Raw genomic sequence first — 26,447 nt, forward strand, 5'->3', positions numbered from 1 at the left:
ACACACACACACACACACACACACACACACACACACACACACACACACACACACACACACAGTATGTATACATGCATGAATTTCATATATATATATATATATATATATATATATAATGTGTATATCATACATAGTCATATATATATAATGTGTGTATATATATATATATATATATATATATATATATATATATATATATATATATATATATATATATATATATGTATATATATATATATGTTACGGTAATATGTAAACATAAGGTCAAATGTATTTAATTATTTATTTATAAATATAATTGTTTTTGGCCAAACACACAACTGAGCAAACTTTGCCTTGTCATAAAACCGTAAAATGATCGGATATGTTAAGATGGTTATTGACCTTGACACAGTCATGAGGATCTGTAGGGGTCATCTCTATGATATTATTTACTGTTCTTTTTTGCCTAAATGTAAGTTGAGCCACATGACTCCGAGGTGTTGGACAGTTTTTAGATATTAAGCAGTCAAGTTATGTTATGTAAAAAAAAAAAATAACAATACAAGAATATTGCTTAAGTTTTTCTCTTTAACAATTTCATTCTTTAAACAAATACTTTTAATCAGGACAGTAATATCAGTATTTGCCCCCACCTTCTCCCCACCTCGCAAAAATAAAAACATGCTTCACAGACAAGGTGTATTTAATTCATTGTATGCATGAATTGCATTTTAATGTAAATTACTAGATGACAGACAATGAGTGCACTGCCATTGACCCATATTGAAAAATTCATTATAAAATGCTTGCAATTTCTCAGGGGGATAAGTCGTCTACTTTTGTCTGCGGTTCCCTGGTGTCAGTCTAGCCAGCGTTCCCACCACACTCCTGGCACCTCTCTAAAGTACATACCACGGCGCGCCGTGCTGTATGTTCCTGGCAACGATGAGAGAAAACTGCAGAAACTGACTTCGCTGGACGTGGACTGCGCTGTTCTCGACTGTGAAGATGGAGTCGCCCTTAACAAGAAGGTACCAACCGCCCTAACCGCTCATTCTTCGTCCAGCACCTGACTCTGTAGGACATAATCACAAAATCCTCATCATTTAAAGCTCTCTTTTAGCCAGGTGCTGATCCTTAATCACTCCAAAGAAAGCTACCTAAGCGCAATGCTTAAAACAAGCACATTTCCGTCCCATTATGTGCCAATAAAGGGAAAAATGCCCCCCTATCACATTCACTTGAAACAAGGTGCCCACTTCACACTGAGCAACCAGCAGGACTTCAGCAGATGCTGCAGGTTAAAAGCATTCTCGACCCGCCCACACAGCCAGCCAATTGGCCCTGTTTACCTCTCCATGAAATTGTGATTGGAGCAGGAGCTAAAAGGAGAACTGGTGGAAAAGTCAGCTAACAAAGGTTTTTAAGTCATGTTAATAAAGATGATTGATATGGCCAGAGGCTATTCCTGCTTGAGTGGGAAAAAGTTTGACAGACAGCCTAAACGGTGACCCCTGGAAAAAGGTGATGGATCCCAATGTTTTCCAACACCCACTTACTTCTTTTATCACAGCCAAGTGGGGGAAATTTTTCAAGAAAGTATTCACTAAAGCTGGACAAATAAGACTTGTAGTATAATGCTATCAAGACTATTGTGTTGTTTTAGAGCCTTAGTTACAACCTGATACATCTTTGAAGGATAAAAACATTTTGCCATTGTTCACGGGCAAGCTAACCCTCAGCATATTGACACATACAATGTTAATGTTGTTTTAAAATGACAAGTATAAAAAGATAAGATTGCTGTGCCAAAACTCAGCTCTTCTGTGGGGTTCTGCCCAGATAGGATTATTTTGTTAAGGAATATTAATGCTAGGTGATCTGAGAGGGGAGAAAATGGCATTAGAAAAGGGTCTCGGGTCCCCCTTCTGAGCTGAGCGGGTTTCTTTTTGCTAGCTCATGTTCCTGTCAGGGCTGATAGAATTAACGCTCTCTGTAGTCTCCCAGATAAAAATGTTAATAACTCACTCCGGAAAATAACAATGTACTTCGGGACGAGCCTGAAAAATAATCCCATTGCTTCTCGGCTTTTTGATGGTATAAATCTGTCAAGGCTACAAGCGCTTACAATCCTTCGTACAAGACGCAGTCAATTTTAAAGACCATATGTTAGTTTTAAAGAGCCTGGCGTGGAACGGGGAAAGCTGTGATCCATTATTTATTTGCTAGCACACAACTGCGTAATGTAAAAATGAGTTATTAACTCAATAATAAAACACACTTCGGTCCTCTGCACCCGCTCTTTCACTTCCCACACTCTCAGCTGTTTTCCCCATCCTGGCAATTGAAAATCCATGGGGGTTTGTGTATACCTATAGATAGATGTTTTATTTTCCATGCCACTAAATGACACTCCTCCCGCAGCTCAGTTACTTTTGAATGGGCCAGTGCCGAGGACAGAAAACAAGAGAGACAGACACATATACATGCAGTGCTTAAACACACTCGCGTTGTGTCATTATCCAGCATTTTTTAGTTTTGTATAGTTGAGCATTGATAGCATCTTGCTGAAAAATTCAAAATGTTTTCGGTCAATTTTATTGAAGAGAGAGTAGAAAATAATAGGGAAATGGAAAAGGTAATCTCTGATTGAAAGTCTTGTTCCCTGAATAAACAAAAAAATAATAATAATAAAAATAAAAGTGAAATACTTCAAAATATTTTCTGTAAACTTTAGATGATAGCATTCAAGTATAGCAAACAATGCAGGTTTGGAATGACGAAGGGGAGTAAATGATTGCATTTTTGTTGTTGCTGTTCTTTAAAGTGCTGGAATAATTGTTTATTCTGATTATTAAAGGGGTACTTGAGCGCTGTGAAGAGGAATGTGTATTTAAACTGGGTCATGTATGTAATAGAAATGTGATTTTTTATTTTTATTTGGTGCCTTAGTCTAGACTAAGAAAAGCCAGAAAATGTATTTTTGGCTCATGTGGATGAAAAAAAATGACTCCCAGAATGCACTTGCTTCGCTGCCCTACGAGGCCACTCCCAAGCCACCGTTACTGGATCACTTACTCACCGGCCCTACCGTTGCGTTAACGGTATTTTCATAATAATAAAACCATTTAATTCAGTTAGAGAACAGACGCGACAATTAAAAACTGAACGTGTCTGTTCAATGTAGTGTGAGTGAGCCGAGCGATGGTCACAGCACAAACGCAGCAGGAGTCAGATTACATTCATGACGACAGCAAAGAGCTAAATTAAGCGCTGGCGCGGCATACATTCACTGCACGTGTTCAGTCTGGTGCGTTTTTAGATCATTGGGGGGGGGGGGGGGGGGGTGTGTGTATTACCGGATTTCTACTGATACAAAGCTTAAAGGGGGGGTGAAATGCAGTTTCATGCATACTGAGCTTTTTACACTGTTAAAGACTTGGATTCCCATCCTAAACATAGACAAAGTTTAAAAAACTAATGTTGGACATTTGATGGAGTATTTCTGTGTTAAAAATACTCCTTCCGGTTTCTCACAAGTTTCGGAGAGATTTTTTCGAGTATGGGTCGGCTTGACGTCGATAGATCAGAAGGTGCTTGTATGGGCCGTACGGGCTCTTCTTCCGGTAGGGTGCGCGCGCGTGACTAGAGCGAGAGATGAAATGCACGCCCATAAACACTCTCTCAGGTGCAGAGCCAGTCATCCGTGAACACTTCTATCACCGCGCTCCACTTTATTCCTATGAGTGACATCAAGCGACTTCAACGCTTCAGCACAGCATTCCGGGAAGGCAGCGCTGCATTTGAACCGATTTGAACGCAGAAATGACGGGAAGCTTCACAACATCGCTTCAGTTGCGTCGCAAAGTGGATTTCCACGTCACTGCTGTCACAGGACTTCACCAAATCATACCAAAGTAGTGTGTTTTTGACGGAGCAGTCCCAGCGATAAAGGTTCGGTCCTGCTTTGGAAGCAGCCGGTGAGTAAAACTGCTTCAAATGTCTATGCTGTTGGCTATCGTTGCGTGAGTAAACATCAGTAAACGACACGATCGCGTTCGATCGCGTTCAAATGCGCTAACGGACTCCATTGTTGTTCTCTGTATAACGTTTCACTAGTCTGACGTGCAAAACCGTTTTGCTTGCTACTGCTAAGGTTAAGTCGCATACAATAGTCCATAAACCGAATCATGTCCTCATAAACTGCGAGTAAAGACACACAAATGTTGACAGGCCACTAAATACAGTACATACCACAGAGATGGACGTCTTGCTGTTGCTGTTTCTCCTGTTCAATTTATTTCAGCCTCCGAATGATTCTGGATCATATATCTATTAGCTGTGATAGCCATGGGTTTCTCCACGCTTGAGGACGTCACCGCTTTGCGTGCTCGTCATTCTTTAGCTCCGCCCACTCGATACGCCTCCAGGCACTTCGTTTTTTTCCGGAAAGACTCTGTACAGCCTATATTTCTTTTATAAATATAATAAAACTAAAGACTTTTCGGAGATATGAAGGATGCAATACTACTCTATAGGTACTCAAGATTGACATGAGATTGACTGAAACTGAGTGTTTCACCCCCCCCCTTTAATGTTAAATTTAACCTTTGAAGTACAAGTTTCATACTCAATTAATTATTTATTGAATATCACCATAAAATAGCTTTTCATTCAACACTCAACATTTTTCGGGATTAATTTTTACCAAATGTATTTTATGCTTTTTATAGAATATTGTGCTGTTAGCTATTACATCAAACTCTGGTATTGTCATTTGAGTCTTCCATGCAGAGCACTTGCATGCCAGATTTGCTGTCTATGTAGAGCACTCTGAAATAATCCCTTATGGGATTCCTTAGTAGGCCTCGAGGCCCCTCACTAGATGTTGGAACATTTAGAAGTCATTTAATCTTTTTATCATATTCTTTTTGCTGTCATTTTATAAAGACACTGTTGAGCTGTAGTAGAATCACAACACATAGCATGCATGTTGTGTACATTGATGGATGAGGATGATTTCCCAGGCTGAAAGTTGTGGAAAATGTGTGTTGGTTTTAATTTGATGGTTTGATTTATTTTATCATTTTTTTCACTGTGTACCACAAACATCATAGTTGTGTTTACCACAACACCTACCCTTCTTGGGATATTTTCATAACAATAAAGTACACTTTTCCATAGAGTGGCTTTAAAAACATGCTATTACATTTTTTTGCATTGTATAAAATCCATGATGGCTAAATGCACAAGTGTTTCTAGTACGTACATAAACCCAATCACACAATCATTAGGAAAATAAAGGAAATATTAGTATAGATCTTCAAATATTGGTTATTCTTCTGCTGTGTGTTTGAGTTGAAAGCAAGAGATAAGAAAAATCAAAACCTGTCAATTAGACAAAAAAATATTACACCTGACATTTCTGTCCTCACTTCTGAAATGATGGCTACACCTCTGCACACACTAGAACACACTTAGTATGTAAATATATCTCTCCTTACTGATAAGGAGGGGTCGGAAGTTGTCCTTTTCTCCCTCAGGCAGGGGCTGATGGCTACACCTGTCTTTTTTCGCTCCGGGGGCGAGTTTGTTTATTTGTGTGTTTTGTGGCAGAGATGCCCTATAGACTGCCGCTCAGTTTGGGGCATTCCACTCAACGGCTTCTTTTCCCCCCTCTCCTTCCCTGCTCGCCTCCCCTTTCTCTCTGCGGCAGCTTCGCTCCGCACTGCCCCCCTCCCAGCTCCAATCCCTGGAAGTTTGGAACTAATGAACTGACTGCTGAGCTGCCGCCACGGAGCTTGGTCCCAAACTATACTGTACTTCACACTCGATTTATTCTCCAGATGGCAAGACTACGCAGCCCTGCCGGGAGGGGCCACCTCTTCCACTGAAGTGTGAAAGTGGACGGATGTTGTTTTCGGATCCTCTGTGATCAGCTCCGAGCTCCCTCAAACCACCCGGCACCGTATGTAGAGAATAAATCCCCTGCTTACGGGCACACGCGAGCTGTGATGGCTGTCTGTATGTTTGTATGTGTGTGTGCGTCCTTGTTGCTTTTCTGAGGTGCAGTGTCAGTGACATCGGCCCTTGTATTATCTGATGCAGGCACCTGTGGGTGGTGCCGGCTGATGCTTGGAATCATGACAGTTATCCCTGCTGTTTTTTGTTTTTTTTACCTTTCTCTCCCTCTGATTTGCCCTCCCTTGCTCTTACTTTCTCGTCACTTCTCTACACCTTTTCTTTAGTCAGCAGCACAAGTGTGAAAGCTTGCTAAGCAACAGGTTTGCTGGTTCGGCTTAGTGTGATGGAGATGTGTGCTATTTGGTTCAGATTTTGATGTTTTTGAAAATGACGTCTAGATGTCTTGATGTCTAGATCAGTGTTGAGGAAGCTGCTTTAAATATTAAGTTTTTTTGGTTTCAAATGATAGTCAAGCTACATTTGAAGAATAGATGGCTCTAACAAGCTTCTACCAAAAAGTAACACACTGGAGTGATTTGATGGGGTAATACAATTTGAAAATATCATTTTCAATGTGTAACCTGTTATGTCATTATAATTTTAATTTGAGTAGGATTTATTTGACGAAGTGCATATAGCGTGCATTGTTGGCAAGTGCTATGCACACTAGCTCCACCTAGCAATGCCTAATTGGTCCAAACAAAATGTTAAAAAAAGACACGCGTATTTTAATGTCTTCGGTGGTGTAGTCAGTAAAGCGTAAGGCTTAAGAATCTTGGTTCGATCGACGAGAATTCTCGAATCTCTCTATAGTCGACTGATAGTCGAATCATCTGTGTGTGTGTGAATGGGTTGGGAGGGGCACAACACTAGTCAGCAGGAGGGTAAAACTATTTTTCTTTTCCTTTACACACTGCACACAGCAACAACTTTTTAATAAAGTGATAAAAACTGCCTGCCAACTGACAGACAAACTGACAATGGCTTTCATATTTAGGTTTAAATAAAAGGTAATGTGATGGATAAACATTCGTAAAACGTTTTCTCATTACATTTTAAAGCATTTGAAAGCACCTTAAAGGGGGGCGCACACCGGACACGATCATAACACCTGCGAAGAGATCGGCGGTCGAAACTTGCTCCGCATATCGACACATCAAATTTTTGACTATTGGGGATCACCCCTAATGTTACCTTAACCTAGTTGCTATTTACACTAATCGTCTATCGCTATTTGCACTTGGTGTAAATAGCATCTCTCGCTATTTGCACTTGATGTAAAGAGTCGCTGCCTTAAAAAATTGGCTACCATTCAAAGTTTTGGTTCTTTTTATTTATTTTTGTATTTAAAGGTGCCCTAGAATGAAAAATTAAATTAACCTTGCCATAGTGAAATAATTTGAGTTCAGTACATGGACATCACATACTGTGAGTCTCAAACACCATTGCCTCCTCCTTCTTATGTAAATCTTGTGAATCCAAAACTCCTCGGGAAAAAAAGTGCTTGTCAACATAAACCCAACAGTGATGCACGCATTGGGGATCATTTATATGCACGCCCCAACATTTCCATCTATCCGAACATGTTCATGTCAGGCGGAAATTGAGCGAATCATCAAAACAAGCTGCTCGCATGGACACGCTTCATGTTTCAGGCTGTTCAGGAGACCTGAGGACTTTACATATCCTTCCCACAGATAAAGAATGTCAACAGTCATGGTTGATGTTTATAATCCGATACCACAACAATTTAATTCAAGATCGTTCGTTTGTTCGGCCCATTTCAAGCAAGCTTCACTCAGCATCTTAAACTGAAGAAAGTGCCAACTATATTCCTGCAAGCAGTAAGTAGCGATGTTATCCACTTATTGACTGTTTAAACAATTTCTGATTAAATTGAAAGTTTCTTAGAGAGACAGCATTGTCTAGATAACGCAAGATGCTAGTACAGTAACAACAGGAAACACCAAATACCATACAAAACTAAATAGTGTGTCTAATGACAAAGGTTAATATTATTTTGTATCACAAAATACAACCGTAGATACTTTGCTTAGATCGTTCACTCGATCCTTCTAGCAAACGTCACCTTTTCCATCATATAAGTTAAAACGATAGTCATTTGACTCAATCATTTTGTAACTCAATCATTCTCATTTTGTAAAAATATAAGTTATATATTTATATTTTTGAGAACTGAAGTATGGTGTTTCCTATGTTTTTGCCTATTTGTATTTCAGATTAGGCTACATCACAGTCACTGTGTAACGTTAGCCTACATTGTGACTAACGTTATATAAACATGCAATATCGTTGACGAAAAAAGACAAGTCTAAAATGTAGGCTGAATAACACACTTTAAGCAGAACAAATGGAGATTGATAAAATATAGCTTACTTGCTTATTGGTGTTTTCAGATCGTCTGTGCGCGAGAGAGAGCATGCGTGCATATGGTTGCCAGATTGGACATGTTTAGGTATAAACCGGAGTGTATACGGGTTTATTTTCACAGAAAAGCTTTGTTTGGGGGATTTAATTACTGAAATCTGGCAACCGCACGAATGCGAGCTCTTTCTCTCTTGCGGATGATCTGAAAACCCCAAATAAACAAGTAAGCTGCATTTTATCAATCTCCATTTGAGATGTTTTGCTTAAAGCTACACGGTGTAACTTTTTCAGTTTATTCTTAGCTAAAAACACTTAGTTCTTTCAAAAATATATTTGCTCATTAATGTATATTTACTTCTTTCAAGTAATAAAGTATTCTCATAAGTTTAAAATATGCCATTGAAATACATACGGGTGAGGGGTTCGAATGCCGGTCGCCATGTTGCCCCTCCATCTTGAAAGTACATTAGCCAAAGAGGGACATACCCATAAATTCAAGCTTCGCCTTTCGCGTTTTAACACTCGATGGCACCGTGTCGAATGTGAAGAGGGGGATTGCCATGTTAATCTTGGACTAAATTGGCCACCGTAGTAGTTGAAACGAAATCAGAATTGAGAGGAACAGAAACTATTATTCACTGGACGGTCATATACCTTTACACCGCTAGATGGGGGAAAATATCACACAGTGTATAGCTTTAAAGTTTCATTTAGTCGGTCTGTGTTCTGTCAGGACGGTCAGGACTCAGGAGCCGCTTAACTGAACTGCTGTGAGCTGCTGAAATGAGCCAATCAGAGCAGAGCTCAACATTAATATTCATGACTCTTCCAAATAAGGCAAAAACAAAGCATTACATCCTAGGGACAATTTATAGGGTTGTAAATGGACCTGTAAAACTGTTTCCCCTTAAATAAGCCACATACCCTCAGATATCAGAGAACAATTTAACATATTGTTTCAAATCATTCTAGGGCACCTTTAAAAAAAAAAAAAAAAAACTTTAATTCAGCAAGGGCACATTTTGATAAAAAGTGACAGTAAATGTAATTTTAATCTTACAAAGTTTCAAATCTGTTTCAAATAAATGCTATTATTTTTAAATTTCTATTAATCAAAGATCCCTAAACCAAAAGTATGTGTTTCCACATAAATATTAAGCAACTATTTTCACTGTTCATAATATGAAAAAAAAAATTCTTGAGCAGTAAATATCCATATTAGATGATTTCTGAATGATCATGTGACACTGAAGACTAGCATAATGATGCTGATAATTCAGCTTTGGCATCACGGGTATAAATTACATTTTAAAATAAATTAAAGTAGAAAACTGTATTTAAAATTTTAATAATATATTACAATTTCTACTGTATTTTTGATCAAATAAATGCATTATTTATGAGCAGAAAATACTTTAAAATTGCACCGACCCCAAACCTTTAAATTGTAGTGTAAATCAAGCCCAAAAGAATGTCGAGAAAACAAAGTTACTGACTGAATGTCTGTGAAACTAAAAGCTCAAATGTTTTGACTGTATCACAGCAGACTGTCATGTGTCTGTTTATGTTGTGGTGTTTGGTCTTTTCTTTGTCAGCCCTGGTGGTGGCAGTAGATCAACTGATTTGGGGAAAGGAAAAGTCTCACATAGCTTATATCATTAGCATATGCAATCGGTAGTTTATATGTCAGTTATGACTAAAATGTACGTTTACAAGTACAGTATGCATTTTCTGTTTGTCAGGACTGGCTCAAAAAAAACTATTGTAGTCTTGGATTACAGCTTGAGCTTATTTGAAAGTGTAATACTTTGGCTTCCTGTCAAAATCTCCAATTTACCATAATCTATGCAACCAACTGTTATCTGATCTAGAAGCTTAAAATGCAATGCCGGTATTTTGAAGTTATCTCAGATTTCTTCTGCCACACTCTCAGTGGGTCAGTTCAAAGAGGGAGTGCCACAATGCATTGCAATAGTGTAGTGATGTGTAGATTTAGTGAGCGTTAGTGAAGTCCACATTTTACAGATACTGCTAAAGATTAAGATTTAGTAGGGCTGGGTATTGACACAAATTTCCCGATTCGATTTCTATTCACAAGCATTCAATTTCGAATCAATTCGATAAATCTCTCAACTAATGCTGTAACCTATACATGGGTTAATTAGTACTATGCAACTATAATATTAAAGGTTCATTTATGGTAACACTTTATTTTACAGTGTCCTTGTCACATATTATACGTGTACTTAGTAATAATAGTAAATTATGCATAATTACATGCAACCAACCCTGTATGTACTTAAATAAATACACTGTAAGAATGACACATTATAATTAACAAAGTACTTATTTGTGTACAAACTTAAATTACACTTAAGGATGTATTTATTTTTTTAAGGATTATTATTATAAATGTTTTTTATTTTTTAGTTATAATGCTAACTTTGCAATTACATAATTTCATTTCTACTCCAGTTCGTGTTTTTGAAAATAAACATTTAAATGGTGGCTGTCATAATGATTTACTCAAATATGCATAAAATATTGAAGAACATTATAAATTATAATGAATATGTAATGTGATGCATATATTTATCAAAATGCTTCACTCTAGAGTTAATTTTTCTAGCTCACTAACAAGTTTATATTACTGAATTAGTTTTTTCTGAGGGAAATGTGATGTTACGTGACATGGATTACATGAGACGTGATACGGATGTCAGTACTGTATCTTTCAACATTCCTTCTGATGTTCATTCACATTTATTTCTCTTGAAATTAGGCGCTATCTGTCACGCCATATTAAACAGCGGCAAATCAGCATTTATTTTTCGAATTTCGTAATAAATTGGACGTAATTTGTAATTTGAGACAGTTTTATATCAAAGATAACAAAGCATCAAGGCTATTGCGATTTATTGGATGGGAGGCATAGACGGAGTTTCACTTTTATGCTGCTAATAATAATAATAAAGAAATTGAATAATTTAAGGGAATAAATAAATAAGAATGGTAAAATAAGTTATAGGTGTTAATTGTTGTTGGCTAATGAAGTAATCAATTTAAACTATTTCCAAATAAGATTTTATTTTGAAATGTGCACGAACTCCCTCTTATTCGTATGCATAACATGTAAAAAATATAAAACATTTTTTGCCTTGTCACATTTTATGAATTACATTAATCATAGCGATATTTCTTAAAAGGTTAAGTAGTTTGTTAGCATCACTCGATAGTCTATTACTGTCGGTAGCTGTACATTTCTATCATAAAACAGTTGTCTAATCTACTTACATCTTTCCACAAACTCTTGTTCCGTTGTGACAATGGATGGTGACAGTGACAGACCCACCTACTTTGATTTGATTGGCCATCTCAATCATTTTAACATTGACGAGTGCTGTTAGACCACTGAGGTAAAGCGGCCTAAAATGTTACTTTTAAAATTGTTTGTCACAGTAAAAACAATCAGCTTTACTCATTCTACACTAGAAGGATGAAACTAATAAAATGAGATCAATTAGAAGTTACTGAAAACAGGATAGACCTATCAATTCTTGGGATTTAAGAATCGATTCGTAATCGTAAACCTGAAAAGGTTCGTAAGAATGAAAACCGATTAAAAAAAAAAAAAAAATCTATCATTTTTACCCAGCACTAATATTTAGGCCCTCTTCATTTGAGCTGGGAGGTTGCTGGTCACCAGTCTCAGTCTCAGTCTCAGTCCCAGTCCCATCCCCACGCACTTTTATTGAATGAAAAAGAGTTGCTTATACATTCTGCTAAACTTCTCTTTTTGTGTTCCAAGAAAAAAAAGAAGAAAGAATATCATGCAGGTTTGGAGTGATATGAGGTTGAGAAAATAATAACAGTGTGCTCATTTTTGGATGAACTATTCCTTTAAGAAGAGAGGGTTCTCATCAAAGAGTGCAGCAGAGGAACACAGGGCGCTCTGCTGCCAAGAGAAACAAACAGCGATCTGAGGCGTTTACCAAGAAAATGGATCCCCCAGCATTAGTGAACTCTGATAGCCTGTGTGCTGCCAGAAACTGCCTGCCAGTCAACCCTGTGGCATGTGTGTGTGTGTGTCATACCTTCTTCACAAGAGCTATGTGTGCTGTGTAGTCATAGGCTAAAGTTTATTAAGGGGTCAATGAAGTAGGGTGGTCCCGATTGCTTGGAACTAAAGGAGAGAGATGATGAATGAGGAGGAGATTGAAAGATTTCTTCCATCACGGTACTTGCATCATTTTAGATTTTTTTATGTAAATTCAGTATTATGACATGATAAATTGGACATCTGTACATGTTTTGGTAAGATTCTGGTGTTTGAGGCTTTAGTGAGCCCTGTGTTTTTCTAGTTCACTTTAAGGAGGTTGTTATTACCCGGCTCAAAGTCTAGATGGGGTTCAATAAAGAAAATTTTGTTTATTTAATGTCAAACAAATCATATAGGGTCAGAACATTAATTATAAAAAAAGAACAATACAAAAACAAATCGATAATCTGTTAAAAATGTAAATTGTCTTTGTCCTAGAATTGTCAAGAAAAAACGGGGCAGGGTTGTAACAAAAAATAACTCACTCGTGTTGTTTTAAACTTTTACATTTTTGGAGATTTTTGGTGGTAATATTCAAACTATGTTTTGGCATACAGCATAAATACACATTGACCAAGCGCCGTAAAATTCTAAAAAGGTAAAATAGGATATAAAACATATGATATAAACCATACTTAAGATTAGTGTCAAAAATGGACCATAATTTATTGCCAAAAGATAACAGTAGAACCTATGCAGAGAAATGTGCATATGATAGTATAGGCTTTGAACTTTTTAAAGATAAGGGACACATCTGGGGGCTCTGAATCCTGTGGAAGGAACCAGAGTAGTCCAACATGAGCCATAATATATCATTATATCACTCATATTTTGCAGCTACAACATATTAGGATCTCTCCTCACTCTGTCCCCAGGGACGAGAATACATGCCAAACATAGCTGCTGCATTATATGCAACCAGACACGTATATGTTATGCTTAATGCGTGTAACTGAGATATGTCATAAGATGCGTGTGAAGTGTTTTCTGTGTGTTAGTGATGTCTATTTGATCTGTGTGGATTTCTCTGTTGCCCAGTATGATGAATGCTTATGTGAGGTGTTTAAGACCGGTTGATTTGTAATGGCATTATTTACGATGAATGGATAAATGTGCTCTGATCAGAATAACTACACATGATTACAGATGAGCTCCATGAGGAATCGGCTTCTACAACCTTACAAATGAAAGACTTTTTTGTAAGATTTTTGTAGGCTCAATTATAGTCTTTTAAAAATGTAAATTCTTTTAGCATGTTATTTAATACTTATGTAAACCTTTTTTTTGTCTTTCAATGCAAATGCAATGTTTATGCCGAATCACCAATTTAATTGTATTATTTATTATTATTGGCCAAGCACCAAAATGACAGCACCTATTGTATCCGTTAGTCTTCCTCCTCCTCCTCCTCCTCCTCCTCCTCCTCCTGCTCTACTACTACTACTACTCTTGAAGTCTATGGTAGCTCTTAAAAACATTTGTGGGAAAATAATAGAATTTGGCACACAGATAGAGGACACTCTAAACATTTACCAGAGCAATTTTTGGAGTCTCTAATTAAATTCCTCTTACTCCACAAAATGTCCAAAGTGGCACTTATGTTTATTCTAATAACTTTTGGGGCTTTTTTTCTCAGACCATGGCGCATCTTCAGATCATGAAGGCAAATAGTTATTAAAAGCTTTTTGATAAACTGACAGTGTTTCGACAGTAAGCAAATCAGAATGGATGTGACGTTATATCCTCCGAGGATTCGAATCCACAAAATGTTCTTAAGAAAGAAGTTAGGAAAATTCTTAAGATAAATTCTAAGAAGTTCGTAAGAATGTTCCTAAGTGCAATTCTCAAAAAATTCTTAAAGGGATACTTCACCGTTTTTTATTTATTTATTTTTTATATTAAATGATGTTATTCCGTTAACTAAAACAAGTTGATACATACCTCCCACGTCTGAGTGCGTGTACTTAATCGCTCTGACGCGCGGTGACGATGTGATAGCATTTAGCTTTGCCCACTAAGCCCAGTTCATTCACTGGTACCAAGCAGAGATCCAGTTAGAAGTGACCAAACACCTCCATGTTTTCCCCATTTAAATGGATGTTTCAGCTGGGATTTTTTACTGCACTGAGTCAAAGTACTCTCAGAAGTGCTATTCTGCCATACATTATACTTCTCCTTTTTAATCCGTTTAGAAAAGTGCCACGTTTTATTTTATGTCACCATACTAGGTCGTTCAACTATTCGTGTAACTGTAACTGGAAACGTGGAGGTGTTTGTTTGGTACCATAGTGAATGAACTGGGCTTAGTGGGCTAAGCTAAATGCTATCAGAATGACACCACGCGTCAGAGCGATTAAGTGCACGCGCTCAGATGAGAGAGGTAACTCGTTTTAGTTAAGGGAATAACATAGTTTAATATGAAAAAGCGGTGAAGTATCCCGTTAAGTTCTTAAATATTTTCTTAAGAACATCTTCATTTTTTACTTAAGAAGAAATTAAATGGTGTTATTTGATGTTATTTTATTGACATGTATTACTGAAGACTCGCTGAAATAAAAAAAACTCAATGCCGCCTTTTTGTGCTTCCTGCAGATTCTCGTAGATATCATAATAAGTGTTCAGTCGATTTTCGTCATGACTGGCTTGATGGGAGCAAATCACTCAATTTTGTGTTTTTAATGTGCCGTGTCTGTAAAATCTGTATTTTATAAGAGCCTAGCCATTTATCAAGAACGTTGCTTGGGTACCAAAAAACGGCCGTTAGAGCTACACGAGACGAATCATATCTCAGAGACCTCCGAGCCCACGGCAGGCATCAGAATGACTGGCCGAGGGAAGGCTGCTCTCGGCGGGATTAACAAACGCTGAACACCCGCTGATCGCTTGGATCTCACAACTCCGAAAAACAGAACATAAAATTGTCAAATAGGCGCTCTCTTTATAAATAAACCACAGATTTAATCTTTAAACAAGTACATCTCACCTGAAAAAGTCTTAAAACTAATTGTGACACAGTAACAGTAGTATTTTTAAATTACGTGGAGTTTCTCATCCGCTATTGTCTTGCCGTTTGGTGCGAGCTTTGCTGGTTTTATACTTTATTAGTTATAAATATTATATTTAGCTAGCTAATGTTATGTTGTAATGTTTAATATTTTAAACAACCCAAAAAATGTGTTAAACATCTTACATTTAGGTATTTAAGATTGGTTGGAGGTTGTCTTAACTTTAAGAAGTTATTTACGATGATTTTAAGAATATTCTTTTCGTAAATATGAATATGAATACGCATTTTTGCTTGAATAAAGCAATTTTTTCTGACATTTTGGCTTAAATAATCAACAACAACAAAGTATTTAATTAATCTGCATTTGTTTTAAAGATCCCAGCCATGCTTGCATAAGTCATTGTGCCTTTTTTTTGAGCATGGCCCTTTCATTGCTGCCTGCAACTATATTTATTAATATTATTATTATTATTAATTTTAGTTTCTTGATGAAATGGGATTTGATCACGGTCTCATGGTTTGTGTTGGATCAGTGCTATATTGTATAGACAACTGATAAACATTGTAAAAATGTTCCAGCTTTTTAATATAAGTACGTTTGCATGGCACACATGACATGGAAAGGTGACTTTGTTATAAAGCTCTGACTCTGGCAGCAGGTGTGACCTACTCTAATGACTAGAAAATTGAAGTCCGTTACTGCCAACACTCCATGTGCCCCAGGTACTCCATGTAATGCCACTTTTTAAAAATACGACTTGCTTTGTCTAACAAATAATTGGCCTTCCAGCAGGTCATTGCAAGAAGAAACTGGGTAAGAAACACCTTCATGTCTGGAATCTACAGAGCACAGGTAGAGATGGGTTAATGTTATAAATTTTTTTAAAATAACACCACCAATATAATATTTAGTTGACGAAAAAAATGTTAAATGTTTCAGTCCCTATATTTGTGTAGTTTCTTATCTGGACTACTGTTATGATTGCAGCACAACTAGAAAAAAGTGCAATCATAATCAGCTTTGAAAAGCTACGGATATCTTTACCCTGCAATTCTGTTTAGTTTTCTGTTTATCTTTGAATAGTATTAGATAATTCTCTCAGAGTTGCTACCTATAAACATTTTATACAGTACAAAACCCTGAGAAAAACTGAGCTCTGTCATTTCCCCAGAGACACAGATATCTTCTGTTCCCACTCTCATCACAAGCTTAGATGTTTTTCCTTCAGATTCTGAAGAAGAAGCAGAATAAATTCTCACATGCAGCCTGCATCACAAAGCACTGCTGGCACATTGAGCATTATTTGTTTAGGTTGAAGTTTTCAATGGCACAGACAAACACAGATTGTGTTGCTTAAAGTCAGATTATGATAACAGACTTTTCAAGTACTTCTAGAACAGAAGTAAATAGCGCCCATGAACAGTAAGTATCCAGTTAACTGTGAACCGCAGATGTTGAAGTGGCCTGAAGTCCCATCTGAACGCTCCAATCCCGCAACCTCTCTATCATCTTGATGCTGGGAGTCCAGAGCAGCCCAGCGTCTCACAAAATGCTGAGTTTTAAAGAAAAATGCACGTATTGTCCCTCTCTCATTATCAAATTACAGCCCTCTGTTTTGATTGGCAGAGCTGGTCAGTAAAATGTGAGCTGCCTGAGCAGCGCTCTGAAGTAGTAACAGATCATTCTTCAGCCTCACAGTGTGAGGAGAAGTGGCGGTTTTCGAGAGGCTGAGAGATTCTAGCAGCGAGCCTAGAGGGACAGGCTTCCCTCTCATGCGGAACTGGACAAATGCGGAATCAGATGCTGGATCTGTTAGTCATTCATCTGGAATAGAGCTCCAGATGCCCGGCACGTCACCTGTCAGACAGTGTCCATGAGACATTGTTTGCTTAGATTACACATCGTAAGTGTCATGGTTGATTGCAAGAAGCTGGGATGAAAAAATAATAGAGTGAGAAACATTAAATGGAAACGTATCAAATCCCTCCCCCTCACGTTTCTTGCTCTCATGTCTAATAATGCAAATGTATACAGAATCATTATACATTTCAAATGTCATACAAACCACACATTTTTCCGGCGCTTTGATTAGACACTGAATAATCCAAACGCAGATCCGTTTCTTGACACATCTCACAGTTGGAGTCCAAATTTTCTACAAATGTAAAAGATCTGGCTTTTTTTTTTTTTTTTTTAAATGAGAAGTCCACATCTACGAACTTTAAAGTCTGTCCTTTGTTTTTTGAGTGTTTTGTGGACATGCTGTCATGATACTGTGTTGAGCTTTAATGATGGGCTTGATGGAAGGAATCAAAGATCCCTTAAACCTGCGATTCTCCTGGTCACTCTGTGGGATGCTAGGTGATTGGGGAAGGGTCTTTTGAAGCAACTAGTTGGACGGGCTTCCATTAATGTAAAACATTTCAGCTTTCAAAGTACTTTTATTCAGGCTCGGAATGGCTGGGTCCCCTCAGGAGCCTGAGATCTTCTTGAGAATGTTCTTTCTGACAATTTACTGTGAGGGGAGATGAGATAGCGAGCCCTTGATAGAAATTCAAATGTTTTGCTGTCTGGAATATCAGTTCAAAGTAAAATGTGGTGATAAAAAGCAGAGAATCCTGTGGCATGAAGGTTTTGATATAGTGTTACACAATTCAGCGGTTATTTCAGTCGAATTGGTCCATTTCTATCTACTCTCTTTTGACTTGATATAGGTGCTGTCTTTTGACTTGATATAGGTGCTTTTTGATGTTGATTTGTTACTCAAAGCCTCTTGTTTTTGTTCAAGAGTGAACGTGATACCAGACATACAAAGAACAGTGGTTCGGCAGTGTCTAAGACACTGGATCAGTCTTGGATTATACTGGAGGACTCAAACTGGATCCTCCATGGAACAGCTTTACGAATGCTGAGTTATGGCTTCATAAATCAGTCGGCCCTCCTAATATTACCACTATGATCTTCAAATATATTATAGGCTTTAAGTGTACATATAACTTCCTATTAAGGACCCTTTTGTGTTCAGTTTGCAGTTCCACAACTCTCAACATAAACTGTAAGTTGAGGACCACAATGTTAGTTTAGACATGCGAGTGTCTAGACAGTGTTTTGATTTTAATCTGTTTTGCTAGTATATCTGTGGCGCTTCAATGTCATATAGAAGACTTCACAGCTTGTATACACATTATTTTTTCTAATAAAAATGGTTGACAGTGTTGTTATTTTAGCTCTAGTCTGGGAGTCTGAATCCAGACCGGTTGTGTTCAAAAATCCATTACCAGTTCAAAAGGCACATTTTTATGGTCCATACTAAAAATGGGGTTACAGATCTAGACTAGAGATTGGCTATCTTTGCCTTTTTTATAACCAATATGTATGATTACATATTTTTGTTTAAGTGATTTGTAACTGATGTGCAGAACCAAACTATTATTATTTTTGACACACTAATAGCTGGATGATTATTAGACCCCTTTGTGGGGTAACCTTATTGTAAAGTGTTACCAAATGATGATAACAATGCCTTATTGTTGTTATTATACTTATATTTAATTAATTAATGATTATTTATTCAATTTATTGATTATGCAATGTATTAGGTCTGTATGGTTGGGCTAAAGTTCAACAGTTTTTGAGTAGAGGTGACCCTAGTTGTGGCTCTTTGTGTGGACGGTGTGAAGATGACCTAGCCCAAGGAGTTCCTCATTCAAGTTGAATTAACCCCTGAGCAAACCCCGCTTCCCCTCCCTCTTTCTTTTGGCGTTTCTCATCCCTCCTCTGATCTAACCTGACAACTCCTGAGCTACTGTTTCCTCCTCCTGTTTAACTGAGACCACATTTCCCTTTGGATGGAGTGCTGCTTTCAGACCAATTGAAACTTCATCTTTTGGCCCTTTCCCTCCCACCTACATTCAGTCTCTCTCTCGAGCTGCATCTGGTTTGAATCTCCTGGCGTGTGTTGCTGTGTCACAGTTAGGCCCTGGAACTTGGCTTTAACTTTGGTTCTTCCTCCCTCCACTTCCTTTGGTCACGTGTCTGTGGTGTATGTGTGGAAGACTTGAATGCAGGGCTTTTCACTTTATGGCCTTTGGTGGATCAGCTGGAGTGAGGTTGATCCCTCTCACTAGATCTTTCTCCGCACTGTAATCCCAGGCGCCAACCGCCACTTCCCCATAAATTTACATAACATCCGCTCGTCCAAACTGATGCATCTTTATCTTTTTACAAGTGCACCAATGGCTAGTTCAAACAGATATTTCCCATGTTGCATTTTTATTGCTTGTAGTTTTCCGTACGTGACATATTACCTACCGTTTATCAGGTAAACACAAATCATCATCGTCCAGTACACAAAAGCAAACAATAAAACCTGCCTAACTTTTTAGGTTGTGTTCTTAGTCTGAATTGTGTAACATAATCATTCAGTGTTTATTTGCAATCATATTATGTGTTTATTACATCTCTGAATACTGACCCAGCTGAGCAACAGTTGGGTCACCCTTTCATTTTGTGGTCCAGCCTGCATTGAGAAATTTCATTCTGTATTATTTGCTGTGGTGAAGCAAGCGCTTTTGACATAATAGATTTCATTATTTTCCCCTTTTTTGACAGGAGCAAGCTCGGAAAACCATCCCAAAGATGCTGGCCAATCTGGATCTGGGGCGTACAGAGAAGTGTGTACGGTTGAACTCGGTGTCTAGCGGCCTGGCCGAGGCTGACATGGAGGTCATTTTACAGGTGGACGTGCTGCCCACAGCTCTCATGCTGCCAAAGGTGGAAAACACAGGAGAGGTGCAGTGGGTGAGTGAATCATGACTCTTTAAGCATTTTAAACAAACACTTGACCTAAAAGAGCATTATGTCACTTATTTATACTCTTACTGTGGAATACAAAAGGATACATAGATTAGAACTATACATTGACAAGGCAAAAAATATTTTAAAAGCACCATAAAAGTAGTCCATACAAACCATGTCTTATTTTGTCTTAACCATGGCAGCTTTGTGTGTTCAACAGAGCAAAATTTGTGTCAATATTTCCTGAACATATTTTCAATATACTGTACACTCCTTTATTCATCAAAGTTTCCATAAAAGAGTCAATTCTGGTGTGTCAATTCTGGTGTAATTCATCAATGTCAATTCATAGTCATAATAAAATAAATATATACATTTTTTAAAACTCTACATTAAATGAATCCCCTCTCTTAATTACTCATGTGGGTATTCAACCTTGTTTTTAATTAATATTTTTAAACTTTTAGGCATAATTATTATGAGGGATGTGCAAGACTAGCTGACTAGTTGATTAAACGATAGTGCTGCTGCTAGAAAATACTGGTCGTTTTTCTTTTTCTTTTTTTTCACATTTAATATTTAGCTTTATATTTGTACAATTATACTTACATTTACATTTTCATTTAAGCGGTCTGAGCTCGGTTCGCATGATTTTTGGCACATATGTGAACGCTCCAAACGATCTCAGACCACTTTAAAGCGAAACCAAACCGAGACCATCACAGGAGGTGTCTCATATTACGGTGCGGATCGCTAAAAACACGCAGTGTTTGAACACAAACCGCTCTGGGCTAACTTGATTTTTCTGTTCGCCAATTCCAGTGTAGTTTGTTATCAAATTTCTCCGTACAAATCAGCTGTTCATCATGGCTGCTTCTTTTGACAAATCTCTACAAATTATTTGTTCGCAACTTACACTTGTTTATTGCAATTTCAACCGCTTCTGGACTGTGTGAGAGAGACGCGGCTGTGCACCTTGCCAGTTTAAAATGTTGTTATGAGCGAACACACTTAAAGTGCATGCACAGAAGCCAGCTGTCATAACGCGTGTACTAAACGGAATCTTTAGCATCTTACTGCATTTATTTTAAAGTGTCAAAAACACAAGTTTCACATAAACAGGTGGTTTTGTCTTAAGTGAATGTAAACATCTGCATCATTAGCCAAATATAAGAATCAGTGGAGTACGTCATACAGTGAAGAATATGCAGTTTTATTTTTTTCATGTGATTATTCCATTTCTTACTTAAACGATGCTTTTAGGCATACATATACTTTACCTGGAAAATGGAAAGCAGTATTTAATTTGCACCTTTCTTTTATTATTTTTTTGTATTGTTTATTTTTGTATGCTGACCTTCTGCAATAAAATAAACGTGAATAAAGAAAGACAATTCAAAATGTTGTTTACAAAGGTGGATGTGTGATATAGCTAGTGCAAGAATATGTAGTATTGCAAAAATATATATATTTTTGTGTAAAAAGGTAAACTGCTACAAATGCTGTTGAATTAAGTAATGTCATTAAAAAATCTTTACAAATAAATATTTTGGTTACTGAGGAACAAACTATTTAAGAGAATAGGATCAAATGTTGAAGGCAATAGGGTCAGCCATCAAACACAACTGAACTAGATCCAAAAAGCAACAGTCTGAACACAAAGGGGTCTGAGACCACATTCCTACTAAAGTGGACCAAAAAGGTTCCGAGTCCTCTTTCAGGTACAGGGACGTGTGAACATGATGATAACTGGGTCCTTTTTCACTTGGTTCACCTCTTGGTCCACTTAAAGGAGTCTGAGTTTGATTCTTTTCAAGAGGAATTACCTAATTTACTGTCATGTTAAAGTTAGATCTTGAAATTAATATATTATTTTGAAGTGTGTGTGTGTGTGTGTGTGTGTGTGTGTGTGTGTGTGTGTGTGTGTGTGTGTGTGTGTGTGTGTGTGTGTGTGTGTGTGTGTGTGTGTGTGTGTGTGTGTGTGTGTATACATTATATATATATATATTGTGGCAGGGTGAAGGATCACGCAACAATGGAATTGGTGCAAAGCCCCCAGAGGGTGGATTTATTAGTGTGAAACTTGACAGACGTGATGTGTTTAGGTGCAGGTGCGCTGTGAATGTCCTTCTTCCGGGTGCCCTGGTGCTAGCGGTGACGTGGGTGCGGCGAGGTGGCCGGAGCGTCACAGGCTGCAGTCTGGGTGAGAGAGAGAGAGACAGGTTAGCGTATTGCTGCATGGAGATCGTGCTCAAACTGGTGTCCCAGAGTCGAGGCTTTTAAGCCCGGGCCTGATGGCCTGCAGCTGTGACGATCCGGCCCGTGCTGATCGTGTGCAGGTGTTTTCCATCAATTGCCAGGGCGACGCTGATGAGAGCTCGGGAGACTTGTCACACTCCCCCCCCCTAAGCGTCGCGCTGGTCCTGTAATGACAGTTAGTGGCATACATTGGGGAACATAGGGGTGGGCGGGGAGTGCGCCCTGACAGACCTGCGTAAGCTGACCACAGCCTGGAGAGTCCGTCGGCGTTGGAATTGGCCGTCCCGGCCCGATGTTCCACTGTGAAGTGGAAGTCCTGGAGCGCCAGGAACCACCGCGTCACTCTGGCGTTGGTGTCCTTAGCGCGGGCCATCCACTGAAGCGGGGCGTGATCCGTCATCAGAGTGAAGCGGCGTCCCAGCAGGTAGTAGCGGAGCTCCAGGACCGCCCACTTAATGGCCAGGGCTTCCTTCTCCACCGCCGCATACCTGGTTTCGGCTGGGGTCAGCTTACGGCTGATGTAGGTGACGGGGTGCTCCTCACCCTCCTGGACTTGGGAGAGGACCGCTCCGAGGCCCGTGTCGGAGGCGTCCGTCTGCAGCAGGAAGGGGCAGTTGAAGTCGGGCGCCCTCAAGACCGGTTCCGTGGTCAGCGAGGTCTTGATGGCCCGGAAGGTCTTATCCAGCGCGTCATCCCACTTCACCTTCTCCGGCTGCCCCTTCCTGGTCAGGTCTGTCAGGGGAGATGCTAAGGAGGAGAAGTTAGGGATAAAACAGCGATAGTAGCCCGCCAACCCCAAAAAGGCTCGTACCTGGGTCTTGGTCTCCGGGCGGGGCGCTGTCAGGATGGCGTCGACCTTTCTTTGTTGTGGCTGGATCAGCCCTCTACCCACCCGGAACCCCAGGTACTGAGCCTCGGCGAGGGCCAGATGACATTTCCGGGGGTTGGCGGTCAGCCCAGCCCGCCGGAGTTCCAGGAGCACCCTCCGGAGCCGCTCCAGGTGGTCCTGCCAGGTCTCGGAGTGGATGACCACGTCGTCGAGGTAGGCGGCGGCGTAGGCTTGGTGAGGACGCAGGAGGATGTCCATCATCCTCTGGAACGTCGCCGGTGCCCCGTGGAGGCCGAAGGGGAGGGTCCGGTATTGCCAGTGCCCACTTGGAGTAGAGAACGCCGTTTTCTCCTTAGCGGAGTTCGTGAGGGGCACTTGCCAGTATCCTTTGGTGAGGTCGAGTGTCGTGATGTACCGGGCCCTCCCCAGACGTTCCAGTAGCTCGTCGACACGGGGCATCGGGTAGCCATCGAACTCCGAGACCTCGTTGAGCCGGCGGAAGTCGTTACAGAACCGGAGGGTGCCATCCGGCTTCGGTACCATGACGATTGGGCTGGACCAGGCGCTGCGGGATGGTTCGATTACCCCTAACTTGAGCATCTCACAAATTTCATCCTCGATGGCCTGTCTCCGAGCCTCTGGGACCCGATAGGGCCGCTGCCTCACGATGACCCCTGGTGGCGTTCGGATGTCGTGCTGGATGACGTTGGTCTGCCCGGGACGGGTGGAGAACACATCAGAGAACTGACGGACCAGATGGTTCAACTCCGTCTTCTGGGCGGCCGCCAGATGGTCCCCGACGTCTACAACCAGGGGATCGACGGAAGCCAACGCGGCGAGCTGTTCTCGGGTCCCCACCCACCTCTTCAGCAGGTTAACGTGATATAGCTGCTCTTCTCGCCGGCGACCCGGCTGGCGCAGCCGATAGTTGACGGGCCCCACTCGTTCCACGACGGTGTACGGACCTTGCCAGGTCGCGAGGAACTTGCACGTGGAGGTGGGGACCAGCACCAGGACTCGATCCCCTGGTTGAAACTCTCGTGGCTGGGCCGCCCGGTCGTACCTTTGTTGTTGGGACTGCTGCGCCTTGGTGAGGTGTTCCCGGACTAATGGCATGACCTTCTCGATCCGCTCACGCATCTCTCTCACGTGTTCAATGGCGGAGCGGAGAGGTGCCGGCTGCTGCTGTTCCCAGGCCTCACGGGCCACGTCCAGAAGACCCCTCGGCTGACGGCCAAAGAGCAACTCGAATGGGGTGAATCCCGTGGATGCTTGAGGCACTTCCCTGATGCCGAACAGGACGTATGGGAGCATCAGGTCCCAGTCTCTCTTATCTTCCGCTGCCACACGCCGGAGCATCTGCTTCAAGGTTTGATTAAACCGTTCTACGAGGCCGTCTGTCTGTGGGTGGTATACCGTGGTGCGGAGTTGCTTTACCTGCAGCAGCCGGCAGAGGTCAGCCATCAGCCGGGACATAAAGGGGGTCCCTTGGTCCGTCAGTATCTCCGCCGGGATGCCGACTCGGGTGCAGAGGAGGAACAGCTCGTGGGCGATGTTTTTGGCCGTGGCCTTCCTCAGGGGAACTGCCTCTGGATACCGGGTGGCGTAGTCGACGATCACCAGGATGTGCTCGTGTCCCCGGGCAGACTTAGGCAACGGCCCCACCAGGTCCATTCCGATTCGCTCGAAAGGTACCCCGATGATGGGAAGCGGAATGAGCGGGCTGGGGGGAGGCGCTCGTGGTGCGGTCCGTTGGCAGGTGGGACAGGCCTGACAGAAACGTTTCACTTCCCCATCCAAGCCTGGCCAGTGGAACCGGTCCCGGATCCGCTGGATGGTGTTGGCGACTCCCAGGTGACCGGCCATTGGATGGCCATGGGCGAGTTCCATGATCATTTCTGTCTTGGTCCTCGGCACCACGAGGAGCTCTTTGACCTCCCCCCTCCGCTGGGCGACACAGTACAACAGGCCGTTCCGAACGATGAAATGCGGGAGAGGATGGGGCGCTGGATGATGGTCCTGGCCATCGACTGCCCGGACCTGAGTCCAGCAGTTCTTGAGGCGGTCATCCTCCAACTGGGCCTTCGCGAAGGAGCCCCCCCCCTGGACCTGTTGGAACACATCAAAGAAGACATTAGGAGTTTGGGAGGGGGACTCACCATCTCTCCCGCTGTCCGACGCCAACAGAGCGGCCTGGGTCGTCCTCCTTCTCCGACCGCGCCGCTCTCGGGGGCGGCTCCCGGCCTGGCTGGCTGGCTGGGCGGAGGTCTGCAGCAGTTCTTCAAAGCCCGGCCAGTCCCGTCCGAGGAGTACGGCCACGGGAAGGTCCTTCACAATTCCCACTTCCAGCGGCCAGGTGCCCGGGCCAGCGGAGATCGTCACTCGGCGGGCCGGGACATAACGAGTGTCGCCGTGTACACAGGTGATCGGAAGTTGGGTCTTGGAGTTCCTCTGGGGCGGTAGGATGGCGGCCTGGACGAGACTGACCGAGCTCCCCGAGTCGAGAAGGGCCAGAACTGGCCGCCCATTTAGTTTCACCTCCGATCGCGGGGCTCCGCGGGGCGGTTCTTGATGGACGACACAGCCAGCCAACCATGTACGTACCGGTGGGACCGGTTCCTCCGTGGGCATCGGCTCGTCGATGGGGCCGGGAGCCGCAGGCCTGTGTACTGCGCGCTGGGTACCTTCCGGCGCGCGTCGCTCCTGGACCACCCTCCGGGGGAAAGACGGCGCTCGCTCCCCAGGGTCGCGGTGCATCGCCGCCTCCGCCAACTCGATGGCTTCGACGAGCTCGCTGATGGAGGTTGGATTCGTCATTCCCACCGCCCTCCTCGTGGGCGGTGGGAGAGCTCGGAGCAGACGGTCGATCGTGACACGCTCCGCTACCTGACCCGCGGTGGATGTTCCTTCGAGCAGCCAGTGTCGGGACAGTCTGGAGAGTTCAGCGGCCTGGGCGCGGGCTGGGCGACGAGGCCTGTACTCCCAGTCGTGAAACAATTGGGCTGCTGAGATGGACGACAGCCCGAGGCGTCCGAGGATTTCTCTCTTTAATGCATCATAATTATCAGCCCTTTCAGTGGGTAACGAAAAGTATGCTTGTTGTGCCTCACCGGTCAACAGG

The 26,447-nt window shown here is 41.4% G+C and overlaps 1 protein-coding gene across 3 annotated transcripts in view; it reads left to right on the plus strand.

Annotated features, from left to right (window-relative positions):
• The window catches only part of clybl (citrate lyase beta like), a 185,196-nt gene that overhangs the window by 144,794 nt on the left and 13,955 nt on the right, over positions 1-26,447 (plus strand). For all 3 annotated transcript variants that reach the window (XM_067443978.1, XM_067443980.1, XM_067443979.1), the window contains 2 exons: positions 803-1,013; positions 20,053-20,241. In XM_067443978.1, the coding sequence (XP_067300079.1) occupies positions 803-1,013; positions 20,053-20,241 (400 nt within the window). The remainder of the gene's footprint in view (positions 1-802; positions 1,014-20,052; positions 20,242-26,447) is intronic.

The sequence above is a fragment of the Pseudorasbora parva genome, chromosome 5 (genome assembly GCF_024679245.1).
Source record: "Pseudorasbora parva isolate DD20220531a chromosome 5, ASM2467924v1, whole genome shotgun sequence".
NCBI lineage: Eukaryota > Metazoa > Chordata > Actinopteri > Cypriniformes > Gobionidae > Pseudorasbora > Pseudorasbora parva.